A 24,936-nucleotide genomic window follows, 5' to 3' on the forward strand; every position below is an offset into this window, starting at 1 on the left:
AGTATTTCTATTTCTGTGACCTCATCTCTTGGTGTTTCCTTGCCTGTACCCAAATGATTTGGAGATAAAATCCTGTCTAAGTCAAATCCAGATAACACAGAATAGGAAATATGCTGCCAGTGGGAACTCTTTTCATCATGAGACATAAGGACTGATCAGAAACACAGATATTTTTTATAGCTGCTATAAAGGCATATGTGTGAGCTTATGTTTAGGAGGGTCTCTAGAGGAAAGCACATATGCTTGCTATGTTTACCATAAGAACCTCTTCATCTTTCAATTATGCCTAGCGTCTATATTTCTGTTTTCAAAAAGATTGACACATTATATATTCCAGTAACTTGAAAAGCAAAGCAAAGTAAACTTCAGAAGATCTTAGCCTGTTACTGAAAAATCTCAATCAGCAAATATGAAGTAGCTGGGTTGGTGGATCACCATGCCTGAAGTTGTTTCCCCCAACCATTTTGATATAAAAATAAATTGGAATTAAAAAAAGTACTTGTGTGTTGGAACAAAGCCTAGGCCTAATTTTACAAATTACCACCTCTTAGAGAATTCAAACTCTTTTTCCAGCACTCTGTAGATGTTGATTGCCTTTCAGTACTCTGTCTAAATGGTTATAACTAAAGTAAGATTCATTACCCTCACTTACAATTTATGTTGCTCAGATGATATCCAGGATGCTTAATTTTAGAACCGACTACACAGTCAAGAGCTTCAAACATGGAGAATATTTTCAACTATCTATGTTTTGATAATTACATTGAAGTTGTCTTGAGTATTCAGTATCTAAGCTAGTTTTGCTTAAATTTGCTGAAGAGTGTCTGAAATATTGATCCTAGACCTCTTATTTGCTTCTGTGGCCTATTCTAATGTACTTTCTGAGTTCAATCGGCTTTTTTCTTCAGTTGATTCTCCCCCATTAGACACATTTTGAAAGAAGCTACACTTGGATGAGCTTGGCATTCCTCAAAACAGATGTGAATTTGTCAAGATCCCCTTGGACTGCACTTATTGCAAAGTATATGTTGATACTGGGGGTGCTTTCAGACTCTTTATAATAGATTATTGATACATAGACTCGAATATGTTGGTAAAAGGGTCTGAAAGCAACAGAAAGGGCTGTAATGTCAACGAGGATTATCTGTGTCTTGAAGTGAAAAGTTACATTTTAGTGAGCTGAGTGGCTGTGTGCTAATTCTTCCAAGCTGAGCTTACCCAGTTTCTTCTGAACCTGGCATCTGTATATCTTCCATTTGAGAAATTAATGGGAGGATCACGACTAGACAGTTTTGATTCAGCAGAAGGGGAAATATTTAGAACTGCATACATGGAGTACCTGTTTTGCTAAAAATATTATCTCAAGATCTCTAAGTTCCTACACACTGATCAGGAAGAAGCTGAGCGGTTCTTAACACCTACCAGCCCTCTCAGAAGGCAGTTCCCTTTCTTGCAGCCAGCACTTCCATAGTCCTGACAAGCTCCAGGCATCGACTCACAGGTCAGCTTCAGTGGGATCTGCAGGCAGCCAAGCCAGGAATCTTCCAGCTCACTTGTTGTGACCTGGTTCCTCAACTGCCCTCCAGATAGGAGCCCCCAGAGTGATGGCTTCCAATCATATTTTCTTTTTTCTCATTATAATCTGCTGTCCTATTAAAGCAACTGACTCATTTGTAGATCAGACTAGTAGAAGCAAAACATACACTACTAAAAACTGTTGCAGAAGTGCTTTGTTTGTCATGATTTGATCACACCTCCTTTCTATCTGTATTTTTTTCAGAGTATTTTTATAGCTTTTTCTTTCTCTACATGCTTCAGGTCATTCACCTCCTATTGCCTATTTTTCCTTCCATTTTATCATTTATTTTTAGTTACAAATTCTCCCTCATTCACCCAAATATTAACATTTAACACTTTGTTACTATTTATGAAGCTTTGCAAAAAATGATGAATGTGCTTGAGATTCTGCAATGAAAGAGATTGGAACAAGTATAGCTATGGTCATAAAAACCCAGATGCGCCATGTACTAATTCTTAACTGACAAGCAATGATACAAATAAAATCATACACATTCTATTTATAAAATGCAGGGCAGTATATATTTTTTTCTTCAAGAGAATGCTACATTTGCCTAACCTATTAATTCCCTATTCTCCCTATCCCCCCAGGAAAATCATAAAACTTTCTGCCTTATGGAAAAGGGGGCACAGACTTGTCAGAGATCCTTCCAAGTGATATTATATCTCTCATGCTATTCACTATACATCAGCTCTGACTTGTCTTCCCATCCAGAAACTCATTCTTTCTCCTCTGAGGAGATTAACGTGAAATTTGATAGCTTTCAAGAGTGGTTTGAAACCTTAAACAAGAAATAAGAGCAGTTGGGACCAATTGTTCTGAACAGTGAGACCTGTCACACTGCATATAGCCAGGCACGCTTTGACAGTCCTTTCACTCTGAGCTGGGTAATAGGAAAGTCACTGAAGAAACGTTGTGTAACCTGCCTTGAAGCCCATATTCTCTGAGTATAAGAGAATTTGAACAAAACACAATGAAAACTGTATTTGTTGTGTAGGAAAAGCACAAGTTGGTTCTGCTTATCTTTCAAAGTAAGCTCCTCGAGGCAGGGACTGTATCTTTGTACTTTTTACAATATCAAGTGTGCTGTAAGCGCTTAACAATTAAAAATGAATTGTAAGTAAACTCAAAACTTGCGAGAGGTGCCAGACTGCCATCTCTGGAGACTTGGCCTGTCTATTTATGTACAGAATAGGCAGCACAGCATTGCAGGCTTGTTTATGCTGCTCCCAAAAATTTACTAATTCATTTCACACAGGCTGCTGAGCAACCATCAGATGGTAACTGCTCACAATCACTGAAGTCCAAAAGAGATTTAATCTTTCATGTTCTAAACCTACAACAGGGGGTGTATCTCATTTTCAATCAGCAGAATGAAGTAGTATTCTCAATTTTTAATTGGAATTTACACCAATTAAGGAAATAAAAGGATCTTAAGATATGCCAAGAAATATCAAAAATAGTATAAGAGGAAATGCTATTTACCAGAACTCTGTTTAAGTGCCATAGTAAGCGAATTAAAAGTAACTTGTTTGCATTTTAGCCCTATAATTTTTAGTTCATTTAACAAGTCTTGCATTTTCTGAAATCATGAGGAATCTAGGCATAGTATAACTGACAGTATGTAGAATGCTTAAGTAATATCTAATAATATTTTTTGAACTTCCCTTTTAAAATACCTATGTAATAAAATGAAAAGTATGAAAACCTTTTAAAAGAAAACCTGAACAAAGTGGAATGCTTAATTCAATGTTGTAATTACCAGTAATTCTTTGGATGGCAAAGTCAGGAGACAAAAGGAACTTCTTCAGTTCTATGCAAGTAAAAAAAAAAAACAAACCTGAAATCTGTTTCCTTATGACTACATCTTCCAGAGAACAACAGGTTCACCTTCACATCAGTTGCTCTGTAATGAATAAAGCAGCAACAAATCAGGCTTATCTCTATTACAGCCACCAAAATCAAACCACTGTCTTTCTCATTAAGCAAATAAAGGAAAAAATGGGAGTAGTAAGGTAGCGTTCTGTAGAGGTACCCATCTGTTTTTGCACTGAGGCAGGTAAATAACATCAATCTGACCAAAATCAGCTCCTGTGGACCTGCTCCCACTTGTCTGTGTACTCTGAGTGTGATGGGTTCAGGCACAGATTCACACAAATGCACTTAGGTGTAACTATGTCACCAAATGTTGATGGCACTTGGCTCTTCAGATGTTGCACTGCTTGCCACCACCTCCACATCCCTCCCCATGGCTGAACCTCCCGGAACCAGCCTGTTTTTATAACCCACAGGTCTCAGGCTCTCTGAACCGGATGCCTCCCTCCCCACGTGGCAGGTGTAAATGTACATCTCTGCAGCTGATTTATGATGTAGGTTTTTAATTACCAGTGAGACACGACTCACAGTAATGTCTGTCTGCTTTGTTTACAGGCGAGTAACTTCACACTCCGCTCAATTACCCACTATAGCAGCCACCAGCCTGCAGCTTTTTGCTACCATTCCTGGCTATTCCTCAAGTTACCATGCACTAGCATTGCTTTGCATGGCACATGTAATCAGCATTTCAATTTTGTCCGAAAAAAATCATCAAAACACAACTAATAATCACATGCCTACCAGTCACCTTGAAACAATGAATTCACAGGTACTATTCAGGGTCTTTTTTTGCTCCCATTTAATCCCCAAAATATTGTGACCATGAATACTACTGGGTTTTTATTCTTTCTTTTTTTTTTTTTTCATTTTAATTATTGAAGTTCATTATTCAATTAGTTTACATTCTGCACTTGGAACAAACCCCACAAAAGCCACTATCAGTATCTGTTCCTACATATGTATGAAGTACCGCTAGCAGGTCTGTTACTATTCACTACAGTAACATGGACATTTTCCTGAGTCTGTGTAGTGAAGAAGACATTTTAGCCAGTTCATACCTCTGGCCTTCGTAGTGGTAATTAATTCCAAAAGCCTCTAAGGAAGCAGGAATTCGTTGAATTTCTCAATATTCTTTTAAAGGCATCAACAAGATCTTTGGATTTCTGAGAGCAAAAACTGTGAAAGGTTGCTGTCCTTACACCTGCAAACTGCTGCAGAGCATGCTGGCAGCCTGCTTCCAAAATCTAACCTCCTGCTCAGCAAACATACTGCAGAATCAACCCAGTCTGCCCATTTTAGCCCCCAAAATCTTGGTACATTTACTGAGCCTGGAATACAAGTGAGTTATTTCTTCCATTTTATTAGCATTTGTGAAGAGACAGGTGAGATCTAATTTTAAAGTGTTCAGTCTGATTTTTTTGCCAGACTCATGAATCTTGGCAGAGAGCCCAAAGATGAAGAAGGATCATTCTATTCATTTGTAGGGGAGTCCTGCTCTGATTAAATCCTTTAAAGCTAAAAAAAAAAAATCTTTTTTTATATCACTGAGACATGAATAATTACGTGACATAGGTATGAATTAGGTTAATCAATTATTTTCAATGTATGGCTTACATATATCAGAAAAAATAGTTATTCAAAGAAGCAAATTAATGTATATTCTTTATTAAAAGGCATATTGCTGCGAGAAGCTGCGTTTCTGACATTTAATGATTGATGAGGGTTTTGAGACAGGGAGAATTTCTCAAGGTTTTTCACAAATGTGAAATAACTGTATCACGATGACTTAAACACCATCTGGAACTCCTTCCATTCAGCTTAGGTAGAGTTTGCTTCCTGATAGCATGACTCAGTTTGATAAACTGAGGCAGCCAAAAGTGATAAAAAGCCACTAGAGGTGGGGTGGCAGGATGCTAGAATGAAAACACCCTACCTCATGGGATATTGTGTATTATTATTATTATTATTATTATTATTATTATTCTATGTCCAGTCAGACATTAAAAAGTGATTCAAAAGATAAAAATCCCTAATTTTGACTATGAACACCTGAAGAAAAATTAGCACAGAAATAGAAAAAAATCAACTGTATGGTAATAAACATGTACACACAGCCTATTTTGTAAAAAAAAAGTCATGCAGCCACTTGCTTCATAAAAAGATCTCTGGAACTCAAAGATTTATCTTTAATTCAATAAAGGCTTCTTAAAAAAATCTCTTCTGATCCTTAGAATACATGGCTATGGCAAAGGCAGTTCTGCATGAAGCGCTTTCACATAATGCCAGTCCTCAAGAGGATATTATATTAATCCCCAGATTCTATGCATTCTTCACTAATCATTTATTATGCTTACTCAAAACACAGAAAGCAACCCAACCAAACAATTTTAAAATTTTTTTATGAGTCTAAAAATTCACAGATCTTCACAGAATAAATAATACAGGGACACACAACCAAAAGATGAAAGTCAAGTTTAAAGTGGAAGTAAACTCACTGAGTGGGTGCCATCTTATTCCTTACCCCACATTTGATACAATTCCCACACACCGAAGTTAGCACACCCCTCATCTACAGTAGTTGCCAAACCACAGTATTGGCTCCTCCTCCTGCCTCACCAGGGCGCTGCCTCTGCCCTAACACACCCACCCTGATGCCACCTCACTGTGCCTCTGCCAAGGCACATTTTCATGTCAGACAAAAATATATTTGAATATACTACAACAGAGTAACAGATGGAATTCCCCCACACAGAACCGCAGCACAGCCCTCTTCTGAAATGGAAGTAGCCTGTGCTGGCTTAGTCTACCTCAACACCCCTTAACTTTTACTGGTAGAAGACAGTGGTTTTGGAAGCTGGAATAACCAGAATGACCACACCCCAAAAGGTAGCACTATGTATCATTTATGGAGTGCATTGAAGCCATTCTTAGGTCTAATTTTTTGTGGTAAGGTTGGGTAGGGAGCGGTATCCCCCTGGAAATGTTACAAAGGACCCAGGTTTAAAAATTGTCAATCAGAAGTGAAGTTGATCACCCACGTAACTACTTCTCTTACAGGCAGATAAAATGACTGGCTGGTAAATCAGTAGCTACACATGGAATAACCTACTTTGGAGATGACAAGAAAAAAGATCATTGTGAATAAAACATTGAAAGAACAAGAAAGCAGTTTTCTCTTGGGCAAAACTTTGAATAAAGTAACGCCTGAACTGAAAATTCAATGATTGAAACACAAAATTAAGAAATTTTGCATCACACTTTTAAGGCTATAAAACTACCAGCAGCAGAGGAATGGAAAATAATGCTCTTAATGTAATTAAAGGCTGGGCCTGAGTATGTTTTAATTATTATGATTAAACTTCAGGAAGAACCTAAGACTTGCTATGAGGTGACACATCCAAACTACAGAGACAGCTTAGAGCAATACAGTACCAGACAACAATGTTTTCTAAAAATCTTCTTAGCCAAACAAAAAATTATAAATAAACTGAAAGTTGAAACATTAGGTATGCACAGACAAGTTTTCCATTAGTCATAAAGAATGAAAGTTCTAATAAAATGGTCTTGAGTTTCTCAGTTTCCATACATGTCTTCTTGAATTTTTACTTGTGGGTTTTTGAGGTGTTTTTTTTCCTGGGATTTGGGGTTGATCTTTTTTTGTTTGTTTCTTTTGTTTGTTTGTTGTTTGGGTGTTTTTTTAATAAGCATTATTTCATAATTTAGAAACTATGGTAGAGACAAATGAATCAGAAAAAATATAACACACCCTAGTACTTGAAGGAGTGTGAATTGACTGGAAAAATTATCTAGGTTAAGGATAAACTTCATCTGCTCTGGCTTTTAGTTCCCCAATCCAGTCTGCTGTAGGAAAGTATAAATGGTTCTTCTGACTGGGGGGAAAGGACTTCTTGTTTCACATACATTGCCACCTTATGGCAGTTAAATATGTTTGTGAAACTATGGCCTAATTTAGACCTTCTACTTGACAATTAGTAAGGATAAGCAAATTCGGAGATGTCAGCTGTCAGAAGTGCTACTGAAACAAAAATCTCAGTGAGGCACCAGCACCAGAGCTTACTCACCAGAGATGTCTAGAATTCTAAAGAGGAAAATAGAAAGCCACAGAGATATAAAATATACCTACGTAAATGAAATTTTGATTTTATGATAACTAGGTTTATAAACATTATGTCTGTCAGTATTTTACTATATTCACATTGAATCAGGAGAGCCAAGACTGATGTATTGTATTTTAGGGAAGGAAACTGGAAAATTTTTAAAGAGTTAGGGAAGTTCATAGCTGAAATTGTCCTAACATTTAACTTGAGACTTGAAACTTAACTAGAGACTTGAAACTGTTAAGAAAATGCAGTCACACCTCAAGAAACTCTTGTAAAGTTATGAACAAACCAGATACTTTAAAAAAGTCCTTCTTACTTTCATCAGACAGGACACTTCTTAAAACAGACAGAACCAAGTTCTCTATATGAAAAATATAAGTAAAAGGAGGAAGTAACTTGTTTATCAGTCTCTGAATATCAAGTTTATCTGCCTCTGCTTGCAGAGGGGACATTTTAAGGTGGTATTTTTGTCATGTTTCAACATTATTTAAAATCACTTCTGAATGGCCTTTATCTCCACAAGGGAGATCTGAGTACTGTGCATCTGTTTTTTAAAGAATTCATACACAAAGTTGTAATTTAATGTGGAATAAAATTACCTATAAAACCTAAACCACCTTGTCTCTAATTTTTGTTTTTAAACACCAATTATCTTTTCTCTTCACTCTGTAATATTTATTCTAATTGCTGCTGAAGTCTATTTGCTAATGAGGTTACCTACCATCATTTGCTGGCACTGTCATGCATGAAAAAACTGCTGCGGCTGATCCAGTTATTCTTCAACTCCACCATTTGAATCATCTGCAAGAATAAATTGATTTGTGGTCTCCCTGCTTGAAAGGCAACTCTTCCGTCTTCCAGACTGGAAATAGAGCAGGAAGGAAAAGGAAAGGAGACACAATTATACTCTGCTAGAGCTGCCTTAAAGTCAGGAAGAAGCTACATGTAGAGGAACAGGTATAGGTGCTTACCTGCCTACTTACATTCTCTCTCTTTAGACTTCCACAAATTTACTCCTGTAAAACCAGAGGCAAAAGAGACTGTAGACTAAATGCAGCTCTGAAGAACTAATTTTTTATTCTCTCCTATGTATGAAGAAATACCGAGGAAACACTGAGGAAACCTTTCAAATGCAGTTCCTTTGACTCAATACGGAACTTTTAAAAAGCCAAGAATTGCACAAGCGGTTTTTGGACAGTATATTACTGACAATGTCAGGGAGACTTGCAAACTCAACCTTTTTCTGTTCTTCAGAGGAGAAAAGCCTTTTTTTTTTTTACTTCATCATGGATTTTTAAAAGGAATGCATTCCACCACATCAGTCTGAATTGCCATGTGAAACCTTCATCTCATGGAAAGGGATTGATAGTGGAACAGGGAAAGGGAAGCTGGAATGTGAATAGGTACCAAGTAACACAGAGAAGTTGAACCCACACACCTTCCTATTATGCCTTATCTCTATTTTTCTTAAGAAAATTTTGAGAATTTTTAAATGGTAAAATTATGAAAGACATTTATATAGTAATAGATGTTAACAAATAGGGTACATATACATAGATGTGTTTTGGGTATTGACAGATATTTAAAGTATTTTTTGATCTGAGCTTTTAGTATGAAGTATTCTCTCCAATCACAAAAAGTAGAACAGTTTAATGTGTAAGACAGTAATTTCTAATCATACTCTGCTGCAGATTTTTCTTACTTCATGTTCTGTAGCACAATCTTTTATTTTCAGAGTTCATCAATTTCCAATTAACTTCTGTAAAAGACTTCATATTAATAACCAGTCAGCAAGTGATATCAGCACTGTGATTTCTTTTCCTGTCACTTCTTCTATGTAGCTTTTGAAATTTCCTGTTGGATGCTCTCATATGTAGTAGTTTCTCAACTGTGAAAAAAAGGTTTTATCCTGAAATACAAGTAAAAAAATCATGTCAACACTGTATTATGTTGTCTTCATATGTCATTGGTTACTATTTTTTCAAAGCAAGCATTCTCCTTTCCTTCTTCTTCCAGTATTTATAGAAAAATAACAGAATTTTAAAAGATTGATGCAACATAGGTAATTGAAATTTCAAGTAACTTCTTTTCAAACAAATGAGTAAGTAAGAGTGGTAAAGCTGGTGAATTCATAGTGCTCTTTAGCATCACTCTGAATTTTTTTTCTTGGATGTACATGCAGATCCAGACAGAGGCCATCAGGAGCCTGCATTTATCTCCCCTCCTATTCAGCATCACATAAATCACATCCAATTTTCAGTGTTATATAGTTAGAGCATGAGCATCTGCTTCCCATCTGTACAAATAAATTTACTAGTATTTGCAGCAATGTTGCAGCAATCATTGTAAGACCACATTTGACAACCATCAGGGCCATGAAGAAGTTAAGACAAGAGAAAGGGTATTCACATTGATAATTATTGGAGAGAATATTTTAACTTTTGCCTGCCTGAGACCACTGCTGGCATACTTCAGTTTGCATTATGATGTGGATACAGTTACAATTTTCACTAAACACTATCTAGAGACATTAATGCAAGTATGGCTGCAGAATATGAGCATAATGCTACTATACAGCTTGGCAATCAAAAAGTACCACGTGATGGGTTGCTATGGTATCTGCAAGCATGACTTTTTTATAAAGCAATATTGCAAATAGCAATACAGTGTGTAATTCTCTGATCATTTTTAAACATGACTGTTACAGATACTTACTACTTTGGAAATGAAAACAGTTCATTACATTCCATTTCAGATATATATTTGAAAAATATTTTGTGCTGTTTGTTAATCAGCTGTCACATTCCACAAAGATTGCTGTTAAAGAGAAAGTAACATGCTTTTAAGACACTAGAAAATGGAAGTGCAGAGCATGTCTGGAACTGCAGGGTTTGATTGTTATAAATTGTTTATGAAATGCCATTCCTTATTTTCATCAAAAGCTTTTCTTGCAGCAGACATCATGTGTGCTACAGCATGCAATTTTCCCTCTCCAGAGGGATGAGAATGTGCCGCAGTTTACTTTGCTTGGGTTGCACTGCAGTGTCTTTTTTTTTTTTTTTTTTTTTAAGACAAGCACTAGAATATGTCTCTTTCCACCGTGCAACAGCTCCCACTGATCAGCGAGGAAAAATAAACATCCTGAGTGACAGAACCTGCATGCTGTATCACACAGACAAAACCTAGTTGTGCTCTAAGAATGAAAGCAATGGTACCATCCCCCACTGAAAAAGATGTTGCTAATGCAGAGGTTTGGGAGCCATTAAATATTCCTACACTGCAGAGATTTCAGATTATTTCTCCTAATGCCTTACTGAGCTAGATCAGCCTTTCCGAATCTATGCTATAGAATGAATATCGTAAGGATTTTCTATGTCCAAAAAGATCCCCTGCATTTTTAATAATACTTCATTATACATATTATATATATTTTATAAAATATGTATAATGGAGTGCAAATGACACAGATACCTTAATATGTGATTCTTTTAGAAGGCTGGGGCTATTTCAGGGGTGCACCATGGGATTAGATGAATAATGCCCATTAGGAAAAGTAAACCTAAAGCTATTTGAGCAATTCCTCACTGCATCAAAACCCTTCAGCTGTAGTTTAGTAAGCTCAGATGAGCATGGCAGTTCTTGGTGACGTGGTATCAGGTCTGGGTATAGGTCCACATGTCTTACAGGGTACAGAACTGAAATCCAAGAAGCTGCTGTATCAGTCACTGAAGTACTGACAGTATCTTCACACAACCAGACCAGTTATCAGGTTGTAACCAGCACAACCCCGTCCATGCATCCAGCTCCAGCCCGGGCTCTCGCGGTGCCGGAGCCCGCAGCCCGAGCCCGCAGCGCCGCCCGTGGCTCCGAGCGGGCGGGCGGGCACGGCCGGCTCCTGCCCTGCGCCCGACCCGCCCGGAGCAGCCGGGACATGCTCCCACCGCCCCAGCAACGCAAACTCCTGCCGGAAAATACCAACTACCCTCGAAGCTATTTAAGGCCTCTTTATGAAAACAAGCGAGAGAGCGATATCGTACCTATTCCCCCTGCTATCTTCTCCCTTTTTCATTTTCACAAGTGATTTTGAATGATGGATATGGGACTAGTCTTGTCCTTAGAAGCGAAACGGAGTTTTTGTTTCAGGATTGAGCCAGGCCAGGATTTGAAAAATCCCAGAAATGTTTCACTTTTCTGTTCCCATACAGGTTTGGGGTATAGTTGAGGCTTTTTTTTGGAGGGTAGGGAGGGGAGCTGGAGGTTGATGACACCTTCACAAAGTAAAATACACCTACATTCCTGGGTTAGTAAGAGAGAGTGAAGAAAGCTCATTTAATAGGCAATTTAATAGGCTAAGGGAGCTTTCATATTAATTTTTCCTTCTCTGTGAGCTGAGACAATAAGAGAGGGGAGTGTCCTACTGCTCTAGGAATTCAGCTTAATGTTTTGCATAATGATTTTTGACTGACCCATTACCTGAAACCACTGTCTTATATCAAAACTAAAACACAGATTTATTTCATACCTGCAGGTTAAGGAGGAGGTCTGCAAGTCAACTGTGTCTTCCATAAGTTTTTTACCTTCAAGGTATACTGGAATAATCTCAAAGAAATACAGAAGTATCCAAATTTATTCAAATAAAAACATTTGGATTCCAAAAATATATTACTTTTTTGGTAAAGGTCTGAGATATTGCATTTAAGGTACTAAAAATGGAGTGACCGCAGCTGTATTATTGGTTCAATAGTCATAACTTTAAAAAGGCCTGGTCAGGACAGCATTAGCATTTTATTTCATCTTCTTGGTGACAAGTTGAGACTGAGCTAAGTCATGAAGCAACATGTGATCTAGATGTCTAAATCACCTCACTGCTGAAGTGGCTCCCCCTTAATTTTACCAACCATTACTTGTTAATCTTTATAAAATTCATACAATAAAAGACAAAGACTAAAATATTTACATAAAAAAGGTTATCTTTATTCTTTTGGGTTCTTAGCAATGTAGTTATTTTTGGTAAAACAACTTCCTGCATGCAGTTTATCAGTACACTATGAGCCAATAATTTCCATAAAAGCAGGAGCCCATCAATATTCTAGTTCTTTTGTAAGAAATGCAAAGTGTTTCACTGTCCATTGCACAAATTCACTATCATCCTCATGAAGGAAGATTTTTGAATAACAAAATATATTTAAAGAATTTCTACTGCAATGTGCACCAATAAGCAAAGCAGACAGTGTGAGATTAACTCTGGGGAAAAAAGCAATTCTATGACTAAGATCCCTGAAAATCAATAGACAGGATTATAACATAAAAAAAGGCCTTCTATCTTGTTTCATATAAAAAGACCTACCTACAGATCAGAAAAAAAAAATTGTACTGTCCATTTGTTTTAAAATTATTCCTTATTAAAAGCTGTTTAAAGCAATTAGCAGAAATTTTCAATTACACATTGTATATTATGTTTCTGAACAATAAAGTGTCAAAGACAGACAGCAATAAATATTAATAACAACAGGAAAACGTGTAATTTCTTATAGTGAGAAAAAATATTATAAAACTATTTTTGAAATAAAAATAATAGATACATGTTATAATTTTCTTCTAGCCCCATTTTTTAAGCCATCTATTTGTCCTGTATAGTCCACTACCTTACTGCATATTTGCTGATTACAACAGTCACACAAAATAAAATCTTTAATAGCAGCAAACTATTGCTTACTGGTATGAGGAATGATGGTCTTGTCAAACAGTTTTTCTTTTTACCACTCACATTTCTTCCCATGTTAAACTTTAACAGCTGTAGGATAATAGCAGCAAGCATGCATCAGTTAGAGCTTCCAATTATTTGAAATATCACAGAATATATCATAATATCTACTGAAATGTTGTAAGCAATGTTGTAAGCTAACTTACTAGGGTACATATTTGACACATATATGGTAATTAGGTCATTGTCTTCTTGTTCAAAAAGGTACCACTGTGTAAAACAACTGATTAAATAACAGAGGGTATTTTACTTACATGTATAGTGTCAGCCTGAATGCAAAGAAAATCATCTAAACCCCAGCACAGGACAAAGCTGATTTCACTACATCTTTTTGGTCATCTCAGCTCTCAATGGAAGGTTACATTACAGAGGAAACCTGGCTAAAAAGCCAAGAGGGTGTCAAAACCACCTCTCTCATGTACATACTTTGTGTTTCTATGATCCATCCTTCCAAAGCAGAGAAAATGAAATCTGAGGTATATATTAAGGTAGTGTTTGTCCCCAAAGGTACTCTGCTATCGAGTTATAGCTTTAATTATTTTCCCAAGTGAGATACACTCATGAGAAATAAAAGTGTAGCAACAGACTTTGGAATAAAGTATGGAAGCTACTCACAATACTACAGGGTCAAAACACACCATTAAAAATATATATATATAATTTCCTATAGTCAGAATTTGCTATTCATTGCTTTTCTGTGAAAAGAATTGTTTGAATGTTTCAGGAATTACCAGCTATCTTGTACAGTAAAAGTACAAGAAAAAAGTAATTTTTTTCATAGTTTCACAATTTTCCAAACAGGAGCTCTATGTAGCATCATTTATTAAACCCACTGTATCTGAAATGAACAGTACAATAAATTAAAAACTAGTAAAACATAGTAAAAATAAATACATTAAACTTAAAAAACTAAGTTACCAACCTCTTTTCTGTGAGAATTATTCCCCTGTTTGATTTACTGACAAATTCTTTATCTGGATTCTGTTGTTTTTTTTATAGTTTGGTGCTTCTTTGATCTACACCCTGAGGTTTGATAATCTGGGATCCTGGCTTTTTGCATTTAGAAGTGGCTTCAAGAGGACTATGTTCATATGTTCATATTATGATGCCATAATTATGTATTCCTGACATTTGTGTTTCTCTGCGCATAAGAGTATTATTTAGTGTTTATCTAAATAAAGAGTATTTAGATTTTTTTTTCTCAGCACAGCAGAATTAATAAAGCAGAATGTTATTAAAGCAAATGAAATCATGGAACACGGATAAGAGATGAAATGTTCACAGTGGATACACTTAATCCACAAAAATACAGGCTTATTAGGACCCATTAAGTGTTCCTATATTCCAAGTAGAAATTTTGTGTCTCCTCTCAATTAGTAACAGCTGATAATCAAAACTATTGTTCTGCAAGTTTGTTTCCCTGCTACACACCAAGACTTTGCTAGTGATGGATCATTGTCTTGGACAGGCACTGTCTGAAGTAGTGGGTAAACATGTAAAAACTTATAATTTTGGCATAATCCTCCAGTAAGAGTGCTACTGACAAAAACATATTTTCAAGTTTGCAAACATACATTATGGATAAAAATGCCTTTTACTTTTTGTTTCCTTTTCTGTCTTTTCCTTTGTCTTCCTTTTCTGATTTGTCATCTTCATATTTTTCTTTTTCTGGTTTTGTTACACTGTCATAAGAAGGCGGAGCTGTGGTGGATCCAGACATATCAATTTTCTCTGGAGATGAGTTTTCACTCAGCTTACCAACAATCACTTCCTTTTTGATAAGCCCATCATCCCCATCCTTCTGATACATAAATGAAAGCTTCTTTACTGACTGTCTTACAAGATGACGTCTGTAAGCACGCTGAATGACAGTGGCAGAAACTTCTTCCTGTTTTCTTTTCAGTGTGGTTGTAATTGGTTCATAGGAAGCTTTAGAAGGATTGGACGCCATAAACCGATCTTCCATCTGTATTCTGAGGGTGTCCATCTCCCCACTTTCCCCCAAAACACGCTTTGTGAAAGCAAACAAGATGTCAAGGCAGTGAATTCTGTCACCGCTCACCACAGGTAGATCCATTGCAATAAGATGAATAGTGTTTGGTTTTGGTATATTAAGAGGTGGATCTAGAGAAGCTGCAAAATCTGACAGTTTGCTATATTCTATAAATTGTGTTGCATCAGGATCATATTTTTCCCAAACCTCATAAAACATCTCAAAGTCATCCTCGCCCAAGGGTTCAGCGCTTTCTTCAGTAGCAACACTGAAGTTCTCCAAAATCACAGCAATGTACATGTTCACCACTACCAGAAAGGATATGATAATGTAGCTGACAAAGAAGAAAATCCCAACAGAAGGGTTGCCACAGTCACCTTTCACAGAGCTCCCCGGATGATCTTTGTGGGGGTCACAGTCTGGCTCCCCACTGTTGAGAATTGGGTTGAGCAAACTATTCCAGCCAGCAGACGTGGTGATCTGGAACAGGCAGATCATGCTGTTGCCAAACGTTTCAAAGTTGAACATGTCATCAATCCCATCTTCCCTCTTGACATAGGCAAAGTTGGACATGCCAAATATGGCATAGATGAACATGACCAGGAAGAGCAGCAGCCCAATGTTGAACAAAGCAGGAAGAGACATCATCAAAGCAAAGAGCAGAGTGCGGATTCCCTTAGCGCCTTTAATGAGGCGCAGGATTCGACCGATTCTGGCAAGTCGTACAACTCTGAACAAAGTGGGTGACACAAAGTACTTTTCAATCACCTCAGCTAGAAACATACCTGCAAAACATAAAAATAGAGTAAGTTTTTAACACAGATTACATTTTCCACAGAAAAGTATAAACACCCTCCCCAGCGCTAGTTGTGGAATTAGTGGAAAATATAATTGGAGGTAAATTTTATCTGTTATGGATAATTTTAGCATTCTTTCCCAGCACTTTTAGAAAATAATTCCAAACCTAAAAGTATTACAACTCATACAGAATTATTAAGAAAGTTAGCACTTTCAAGTATGTATTTAGTTTCCTAAATAATCAAGAGGAATTAAAATTAAGTAACTCCTCTAATTTGCACAACTTGACAGAGATAAAGCATTAAATACATATATAACTATATTTCATTTTGAACATAAGAATTTCTTACCTATTATTGAAAGAATAACAACCACAAAATCAAAAATATTCCAGCCAATGGTGAAGTAATAATAACGGAGTGAAAATATTTTGAAGACACATTCACCAGTGAAAAGGACAACAAAGACCAAGTTAATCCAATATAAAATATTTTGCATCAGTTCAGTCTGGTCATCTGTTTCTATCATCATTGTGATCATGTTAAGACAGATTAGAACCATAATGATGATGTCGAATAGTTGCTGTGTTACAATATCAAACACCAGACCTTGCAATTTGTTCTGAGGGAAGAAAAAAAGAAAAGGTTATAGTATTTTTATGTAATAAACATCTGTTTCTTCCTTCCCATTTCATTTTTCCTCTCCCAAAATACAGAACCAAGCAAAAGGCTCAAAAATCTAAGAAAACCATTGTCCAGTAACTTATAAGCCAGTTCAAAGTTTTTCTCTCAAAACTCAAGAAGCCTATATTTCTTCATGTTCTTTGATTCTCTGTTTCCTTGGGCATAACAAATATGAGAGATTTTTCCTGCAGAACATATGCATGTGCATTTCAATTCAGAATGAAGGGGTAACTTTAATTAAGCTGAAACCATTTTAGAGTTAAAAAAGAAATTTTATTGTAATTGATGTACTGCTGGGATTTCTCTCCAAATACAGATGACATAAGAATAGCACAATTCTTACCACTGGTCGAGGTATAGGCTTTTGTGGTTTCTTGGAGCCCAGCTTCTTCATTGCATTGTAGTACTTCTTTTGCTCTTCTGTCATGAAAATGTCTTGGCCTCCAAGGTAAATTAATAAAAGAAACCCCAAATCTGATTACAGACAAGCCTTCATATACATTAATTCCCAGCTTTGCAGAACATGGTTTAAATGAGCCCTTTAGTCATCCTCATGCATTGTTACCAAAACCAAAACATAATAATTATTTCAAAGATTGTTAAAATATCTGATGAATCTTGAAGGAAAAATAAAAGAAATTATGGAGCAAAGAAAATCCCCAAAACTTCTATCTATTTCTTATTTTAAAAAATGCATACCTGATTAATTCAATTAAATAAATTTAAAAAAACTAAACCCAACGTGCAAAATACACATTTCAGAGACACTTATAAATCTAGCATCATGAACTCCACATTGTAAATCAATCTACCAGAAATAAAAAAGTTTCAAAGTTACAAAGATACACTCTGAGCATATATGCCTTCAGGTAAAACATACAAAGAGAAAGAAATTACTGATTTTACTTTTCAGGATGTGCATTTTACCATTTGAGTATAGGTATGTTTGTTGAGATGATATATGAACAGTGTATATGAAGCTTGACCATCCCCCTACACTGTACCTAGATCATCAGAAGCATGGGTTTACTTTGGGGATTCTTGTCTGAATAAAAGGATTTCTAGACTGGTGTAATACACACATGGAAACACTTATCAGAAATATAATTTATATTGACAAGTAACTTGTTTATTTCCTTCCACGCACTTGTTTGTAATTGTATTCCAGGTATGCATGATATCAAAGCAGTGGCATATGGAAATGTACTTCAGAGTCAGGGGTAATTCTGTGACTTTGTCCCACTGAATTTGTCAAATGTAGTGTTAGTCTTATAGACAAAGTAACGATAAGTCTGAATGAAGGTATGTTTAACTTTCAGCTGTGTCTATATATTGACATGAAGATTTAGAAGTCAAAAGAGAGTGTCTTTAACAAACTCTCCTAATAAATCAAATATTCAAGTAAAATTAACTTCTTGGAGAGTAAGAGTTTTGGAAGAAAAACAAGAAGTTGATTTAATAATTATGGTGGAAATGTGCTGAGACTGTTGGAAGATTTCGAAGTAAAGAATAAAAGAAGAGAACCATAAAGTGGGAACAGGTTGGGGATTTCTTCTGCTGTCTCACTGATGAGAGAGCAAGCCATCCTTGTCTCAGTGTACTGTCCCCAGGGAGAATATAGGCCTCAAGGCAAGATAACACTTAGGGATCAGTTAGGAAATCAACAGCAGAGCATTGCCTTCCTCACAGAACTAATGTAATGAAAGTAGGATGCACGCAGGAACCACAGAAAAGCACAGTTTAACTACAAAGAGACAGTATGCTGCAACACGAGCTCTTTTCCCATTCATATCCCAACATGCCCCAGTGTCAGTGATATGAAAAACAACAACACCAAGAAAAATACTGCTGGGTAGCCATGAACTGTGTGATCTGCACATTTCTACGAACGCAGATGCACCTATAAATTCAAAAGACAGACAACTAATGCTTGCTTATTTGCTAGATGAGATGGAAGAATATCAATTTCCCCAGCCTAACTGCATGTCCAATATTTTACTTTCTTGGTGACTTGCAACAGCTCCAAATGTACAAGGGGTGTATATCACAGTGCCAGAAAAAGCCATCTAGCAGGAACCTTTATCTGCCTTCTGAATCATGATGACTCCAGTGGACAGTGTCTGCCAAGTGAACTTGATAAAATTTATAATCACTTCATTACTGAGTCGGGTGACCTTGTTACACATTGACTGCCGAAAATGCCAACATGTATACAACCTTAGTCTTCCTCTCCAAAGATGAGAAATAGATCCACCTTCCTGCTAAGTACTGGATGCCCCTGAAGTTCACTCCAAGGAAGGTGCAAATATTTTGAAGGATGAAGATGCCAACATTTATGGTTTAAATAGCAAGTACAATTTAATTTGCCATCATAGCCTGCATTTTCATCTATTTACATGTCCCTAGGATTCTTGACACAATCCTGTGTTCATTTAAATAATATAAACAGCTTAAGTTGAAAAGATAACCTACACATTTTCAAATGACACCCATTTTCTTTTTCTTGCAAATTCACTAACTCAAGACAGTTTCCCTACCCTCTCTAATCTCACAATACAGAGAAGTATTTTCAGCATTCAACGTGTTAGTCTCTGTAAAGGAGACCTTCACAATACTGCTGTATGTTGTCTCCTTATCAATTATGAAATTTATAGTTTATGTATTTTTTCTTCTTTCCTGCCTTTTATTTGCTTAAGTCACCTGCACTTTCACATTTCTTAGTCACAGCACTGTGAAGTTAACAAAAACAAAGACATAATTTTCTGATGGACTACATATCATTGGGATATTCCTGTACAGGGATGTGGAGAACACTCAAACACTAAGTGTAATTTTAAATTATTTCAGATGTCTTAAAAAGAAAAGACTGTTATTTAATTATTTTGAACAAACAAAAATCTTAAAACCTGATTTCTTTTTTTTTCTTTTTATTACCATGAGAAATTTCAGAGACTATTACTTATCCTTGCATACATTTACTGAATGTTCAATAACAAAGAAGTATTGTGAAAATGAAACATGTGGTACTTATCTTCTTTTTTTGTTGGTTGAAGTTATCTATGATGACACCAATGAATAAGTTTAGGGTGAAAAATGATCCAAAGACGATAAAGGCCACAAAGTAAAGGTACATGTACAGGTTCTCTTCATACTTGGGCTGTTTCTCTGCCTATGTAACATAGGAAAACAGCAAAGCATCACAAATAACAGTTAAGACAAATCAAAGATCCTGAGCAAGAGGAGAAGTTTTATCCAGATGGACAGGGGGTAAACCCAAATCTTCTGGAGCATACTCTACACTTGCCTCATATTTGAACTTTAAAATCTATTTAATACAGGTTTCTGTATTTGCACGCATTGCAGGACTTGCCAATCCTTCCCTCTTTGTCTGTTCTCTTTGATGACATATGACATTTCATGCAGGTCCTACTAAATTTGACAGAAATGTGCAAATCTCAAAAGCAATTTAGCTCCTACAGACCATATGCAAATCAAGAGCTGGATTGAGGAGAAATGCAAACAAATATCAAGATTAAAAGAAAAATAGGCAAAAGTTAGCAAATTTGGTTTTTAAGATCATCAGAGTCTGCAGCTCTGAATTAGCTTTTGCAGTGATGCCTCTTGACTATTTGGGTTATTTTTGAGGACACAGATAAAACTTGTTTCCTGATCTGTACAATCTCAGAGATAAATTAATAGAAAAACAGATCTCATTATTTTGGCTTTTTCCAGAAGAATTATTAAATTAGTAATAATTTATGTAGCTTTCAGCTATAATTTTTGTTGACTGATAAAAGTATAAGCACTTTGTAGGCATAGATTGTAGAAAAATCATTGGGCTTTACATTTAATTTTTTTATATTTTAGTTCATTTCAACTATCATTCAAGAAGCCTTACATCAGTCTTAGATTTGTTTTCCCTCAGTAAATTTTATATTTACATAGTAGATTTTATATTGCACTCACTTCTGTAGAATCAACTGCAGCATACATAATCTCCATCCATCCTTTAAATGTTGCCTAAAAACAAAATTTGTTAATATTTTCTATCAAAGCTCCAGTTCTGAGAACATTCTAAATAAACCAGTGTCTTCTGCAATGTATTTCTGTTCATAAAAATATAGAAAATATGAAAAGTCTGGTACATTACAAGTGAAGTATTCACAGGAAGTTCATTACTGCGGAATATCTCCCCCTAGTTCTTAAAAAACACGGAATAATTCCAATTCTAATTCTAATCTTCATGGAAATTCATATAAACTCTCTGTGAAATGAGTTGCAATCAATATCATCATATGAGAGAGACAGCGATTTATCTCCCAGGGAAAAGTGATGTGTTGGTTGCCATCTGTAAAGCATTACCTTAACAGGAAAGGCACTGTGCTATTTGACATCCCAGTAAAGCCAAGTCTCCTATGTCAGGATACAGGGAACCTGCATGATCAGCTAGTCCACCTGCACAGGGATGGTGTGGGTCACTCCATTGGAAACAAGGAGCTCCAAGAAGAGACTGAGTGAAGCTGCCCAAGGACTCAGTAGCTCATCCTTCCTTGAAGTGTGTGTCATCTAAGCCTATCACAAAACTCAGCTTGGTGTCATCTGCCAGCTGCTGAGGGTGACTCAATTCCACTACTGATGTCATTGATGGAGCTATTAGATAGCAGTGGTCCTCGAGCAAATCCTTGACAGACACCACTTGGTACTGGCTTCCTCTTGGACACTAAGCCACTGACTGTGTCTTTTCACACAGCCATCCAACCAATTCTTTATCCTTCTAGAGGGTCTTCATCAAACTTACTCTGAGGGCATGAAAGGTGTGAATGATATGTTCACTGCAATCATTACACAGGTGAACTGGGGGAGCAATACATGCCACAAATGCTAAAAGCAGTGCCTCTCTCTGAGCTGGTAATTTATGCGATTGCCCAGTGCGGTTTAGCAACAGCTACTGTTACCCCCAGAAGCCAACAGATGGTAGCCTGCTAGCACAATACTAACTACTAAACACTACCAGTTGGAAATTTTTTAAGGCATAATAATTACCTCAATATGCCTTAAGAGATACGGAAAATAAAAGAAAAGGAAACTTAGCTGCAGTTTTAAACCAGATATTTAACTATACACTATATTTCCATAGCACTTGAAAAGGTACTCGTATCTGGGTGCCAAGCAACCTTTTATCCAGCGGATAAATATTAGATATTCTTCGTTTTCCAAAATGGCCAGAGAATTTATCACACTTTTACAATAAGCAATATTAATTAGCTCCATAGAACAAAATTATAAAGTCAAATCCATACCCATTTATTTATTTTGAAATAACATTGAAAATTGGGGAATTAAATGATGCCACAACTAAAACTAAAGCTGGAAAATTTATGCACTTACCACTTGAAGCAGAGAAAGATAACCAACTGCAACATTATCAAAGTTTACTTTCACATTTTTCCACCGAACACCTCCAGTAGTCCTGTTCATATTTTCACACATACTTTTATTACTGACTTTTTCTGGTGTGAACATCTCATCATTTGTGGTGTTAACACAGTAATAGAACTTGCCAGCAAACAAATTTACTCCCATAATGCTGAAAATTAGCCAGAATGTAAGACAAACCAGAAGTACGTTCATAATGGATGGGATTGCTCCAGTAAGAGCATTCACAACCACCTAGTCAATAAACACAGAAAAAAAAAATTAAAAACAAAACAAGGGTTATTTTATCTAGAAGATGATTTAATGTAAAGCATTACATTACACTGAAGTTATGCAGATAGAAAAGTAGTAATGCATGTTATATAACCAAACATGCTATTGTTGGCCTTACTAACAGACATTTAATTAGTATTTATTCCATGCTTTTATAATTTGGCATACTTTAAGGGATTTGTTTTACACATTATTTCCTTTTTTTTTTTTTCCTTACCCTCATGCCTTCAAAGCGTGACAAAGCTCTTAGAGGTCTCAAAGCTCTTAATGTTCGCAGCGATTTAATTGCACCAAATTCTGAGAAACCAAGGGCAGTAGCTACTAAGCTAACCAATGAGACCTAGAGGAAACAAAAGAAAACAGAAGTACTTTGCTTTTTTAAGTAGCTTCAAACTAGAAATGCCTTGAGACGTAAAATTTTGATCTGGATATTGGGAAAAAAAAATTCACACCGTCCCTAATCTTTCAGTGAAAATAAATTAAAAAAAAAAGGTATAAAAAGAAGAAAAAGAAAAAAAATTAGTCTAATACTGCATGTACATTTCAGAACAGTTTGAACAAAAACATACTTTGTTGTACATACAACAACAAATCCATACTACTATCTGTGGATATGTGTGTATGTACATTTTTATTTTTTAAAAAAGTAAGTAATTTCCTCTCCCTCCATGTATTTGATTATGGTTTGGACAGCCTGTGATACCAACTATAAACTGGCTTCTACATATAGAAATCCTAAATATAACATTAGAAAATTAGAAAATTCAAAAGGTGTGCTGCAAAAAAAGAAGGGGACATTTTATAAAACATCCTGTAATGATGCACATGAGACAGAATCCCAACCTCAGCTTCATTTCAACTTTCTGTTCTTGTAACTACCAAATAGTATAATTGCACAAAAGTACATTGCTATAATGAGCTGGAAAAATCTTTGGATTTTAAAAATTCTTAGTATTTTGGACAATTAATGTGTCTAGTTTTGTGGAAGAAAGGGTTTAATTCACAAGAATTTTTGAAGCCTTCAGTACAGCTGGATTAACAGCTCAAAAGTTGATTTTCCTGCTGTTTTCCAGTGAAAGTCAATGACTTGTGTCCTCACTGAACCTCCCACTCCAGATGGCTATCTCCTGTTGTGTTTACACAAGGAAATCTTCTGCAGATTTCTTTACTTTAAGGGTAGCTCAAACAAGCTGCCAAATACTATACAATCCCATTTTTGCTCTTCTCTGTGATACCATTTGTAATTGCACATGGAAAGCTGAGCAAAATGAGCATTTTTATTTGTTTCAGGACTAATTATCCATTTCTAAAATAACTGTAAACATCACAATGGGTAAGAACTTCTGTCTGCATACCATAAGTTCTTTCCTTAACAGGAAACAGCAGGAGAGCTTAGTCTGCTAGGTACAGAACAGTTTGCCTGAAAAGATTCAGTAAAATGTCTCATGATGATAATTTAACTTGCTTAGTACTGGTATGGCAAATTTGTTCAATGTTTAGCTGGATAAAGGCATAGGACAGAAAGATAAAACAAAGATCTATTTAAGCAGTTGAGGGCAGCACCTGCATGCTAAACCAGCAGGTAGGGAAATAATTAAAATTCCTTGTTAGTGGCTGAAAACAATATCAAATTAGTCTAGCAATAATGTCAGAAAAAGCTAAGCAGACCATGACTTTAGGGGTGGAAGGAGTGTGTTTACAATATAGGAGGTCAAACACTGGAAATTGCATTGCTAAGTAAGACATTCTTCATTCAAAACAGAGTATCAGTCTGAGCTGTCTAATCTAACCTTGAGGTTAGAGCTAATTGAAAACCTCTGATGGTGCCCCCCAACATGAACTGTTGTATAATCTGCTGCTATAGGTCCACAAAATGCAGACACTCTAAACAAAAGATTAAGCTGGCTACATGAAAGCACTGAAATTGCTGAAAAAAATGAAGAGCCCACACCTATCCACATGGATACACGGTATGCCTAATCAGAAGCATTGATCTTAAAACTGAATTCAAGATCAACATTTCCCAATACAGCCTTGTACAGAGATACTAAATCTGAACACTCCTTAAATAGTAATAGATTCATTTATTTCTTTATTTCTGTTTAATTTTCTTTCTTTTTTACCAATGACCATTGTAATGGAAAAAAAATCAAAATTTATGTATCACAAGCTTCTCGAAACATACTGTCTGGTTATTCATAATATGAAAAGAGTCTAAAACATGGCATCAACAATTTTATGCAAAAATGACAGAATCTATCTGGATGATTGCTGCTGAGTTCCTATGAATTATAAAAATTTCATAATTTTTCACTTAACAAGTTATAATAAAGAAAAATCAGAATGCTATAGCATCCACAAAGAAAGCAAATATACAAAAAATTATATATTCAGCCTTACTCAAAGACAGTCCT

The 24,936-nt window shown here is 36.0% G+C and overlaps 1 protein-coding gene and 1 long non-coding RNA gene across 3 annotated transcripts in view; one reads left to right on the plus strand and one right to left on the minus strand.

Annotated features, from left to right (window-relative positions):
- LOC119703010 overlaps positions 1–24,936 on the plus strand; it is an 80,502-nt gene that overhangs the window by 11,072 nt on the left and 44,494 nt on the right. The gene's annotated exons all lie outside the window — the stretch shown is intronic.
- Positions 12,528–24,936, minus strand: part of LOC119703009 (sodium channel protein type 2 subunit alpha-like) — a 63,745-nt gene continuing 51,336 nt past the window's right edge. The window contains exons 21-27 of the mRNA XM_038142043.1: positions 22,740–22,862; positions 22,202–22,483; positions 20,780–20,833; positions 19,845–19,982; positions 17,157–17,261; positions 16,481–16,751; positions 12,528–16,117 (exon numbers count right to left, since the gene is read on the minus strand). Of these exons, the coding sequence (XP_037997971.1) occupies positions 14,934–16,117; positions 16,481–16,751; positions 17,157–17,261; positions 19,845–19,982; positions 20,780–20,833; positions 22,202–22,483; positions 22,740–22,862 (2,157 nt within the window). The 3' untranslated portion in view covers positions 12,528–14,933. The remainder of the gene's footprint in view (positions 16,118–16,480; positions 16,752–17,156; positions 17,262–19,844; positions 19,983–20,779; positions 20,834–22,201; positions 22,484–22,739; positions 22,863–24,936) is intronic.

The sequence above is a fragment of the Motacilla alba genome, chromosome 7 (genome assembly GCF_015832195.1).
Source record: "Motacilla alba alba isolate MOTALB_02 chromosome 7, Motacilla_alba_V1.0_pri, whole genome shotgun sequence".
Lineage (NCBI taxonomy): Eukaryota > Metazoa > Chordata > Aves > Passeriformes > Motacillidae > Motacilla > Motacilla alba.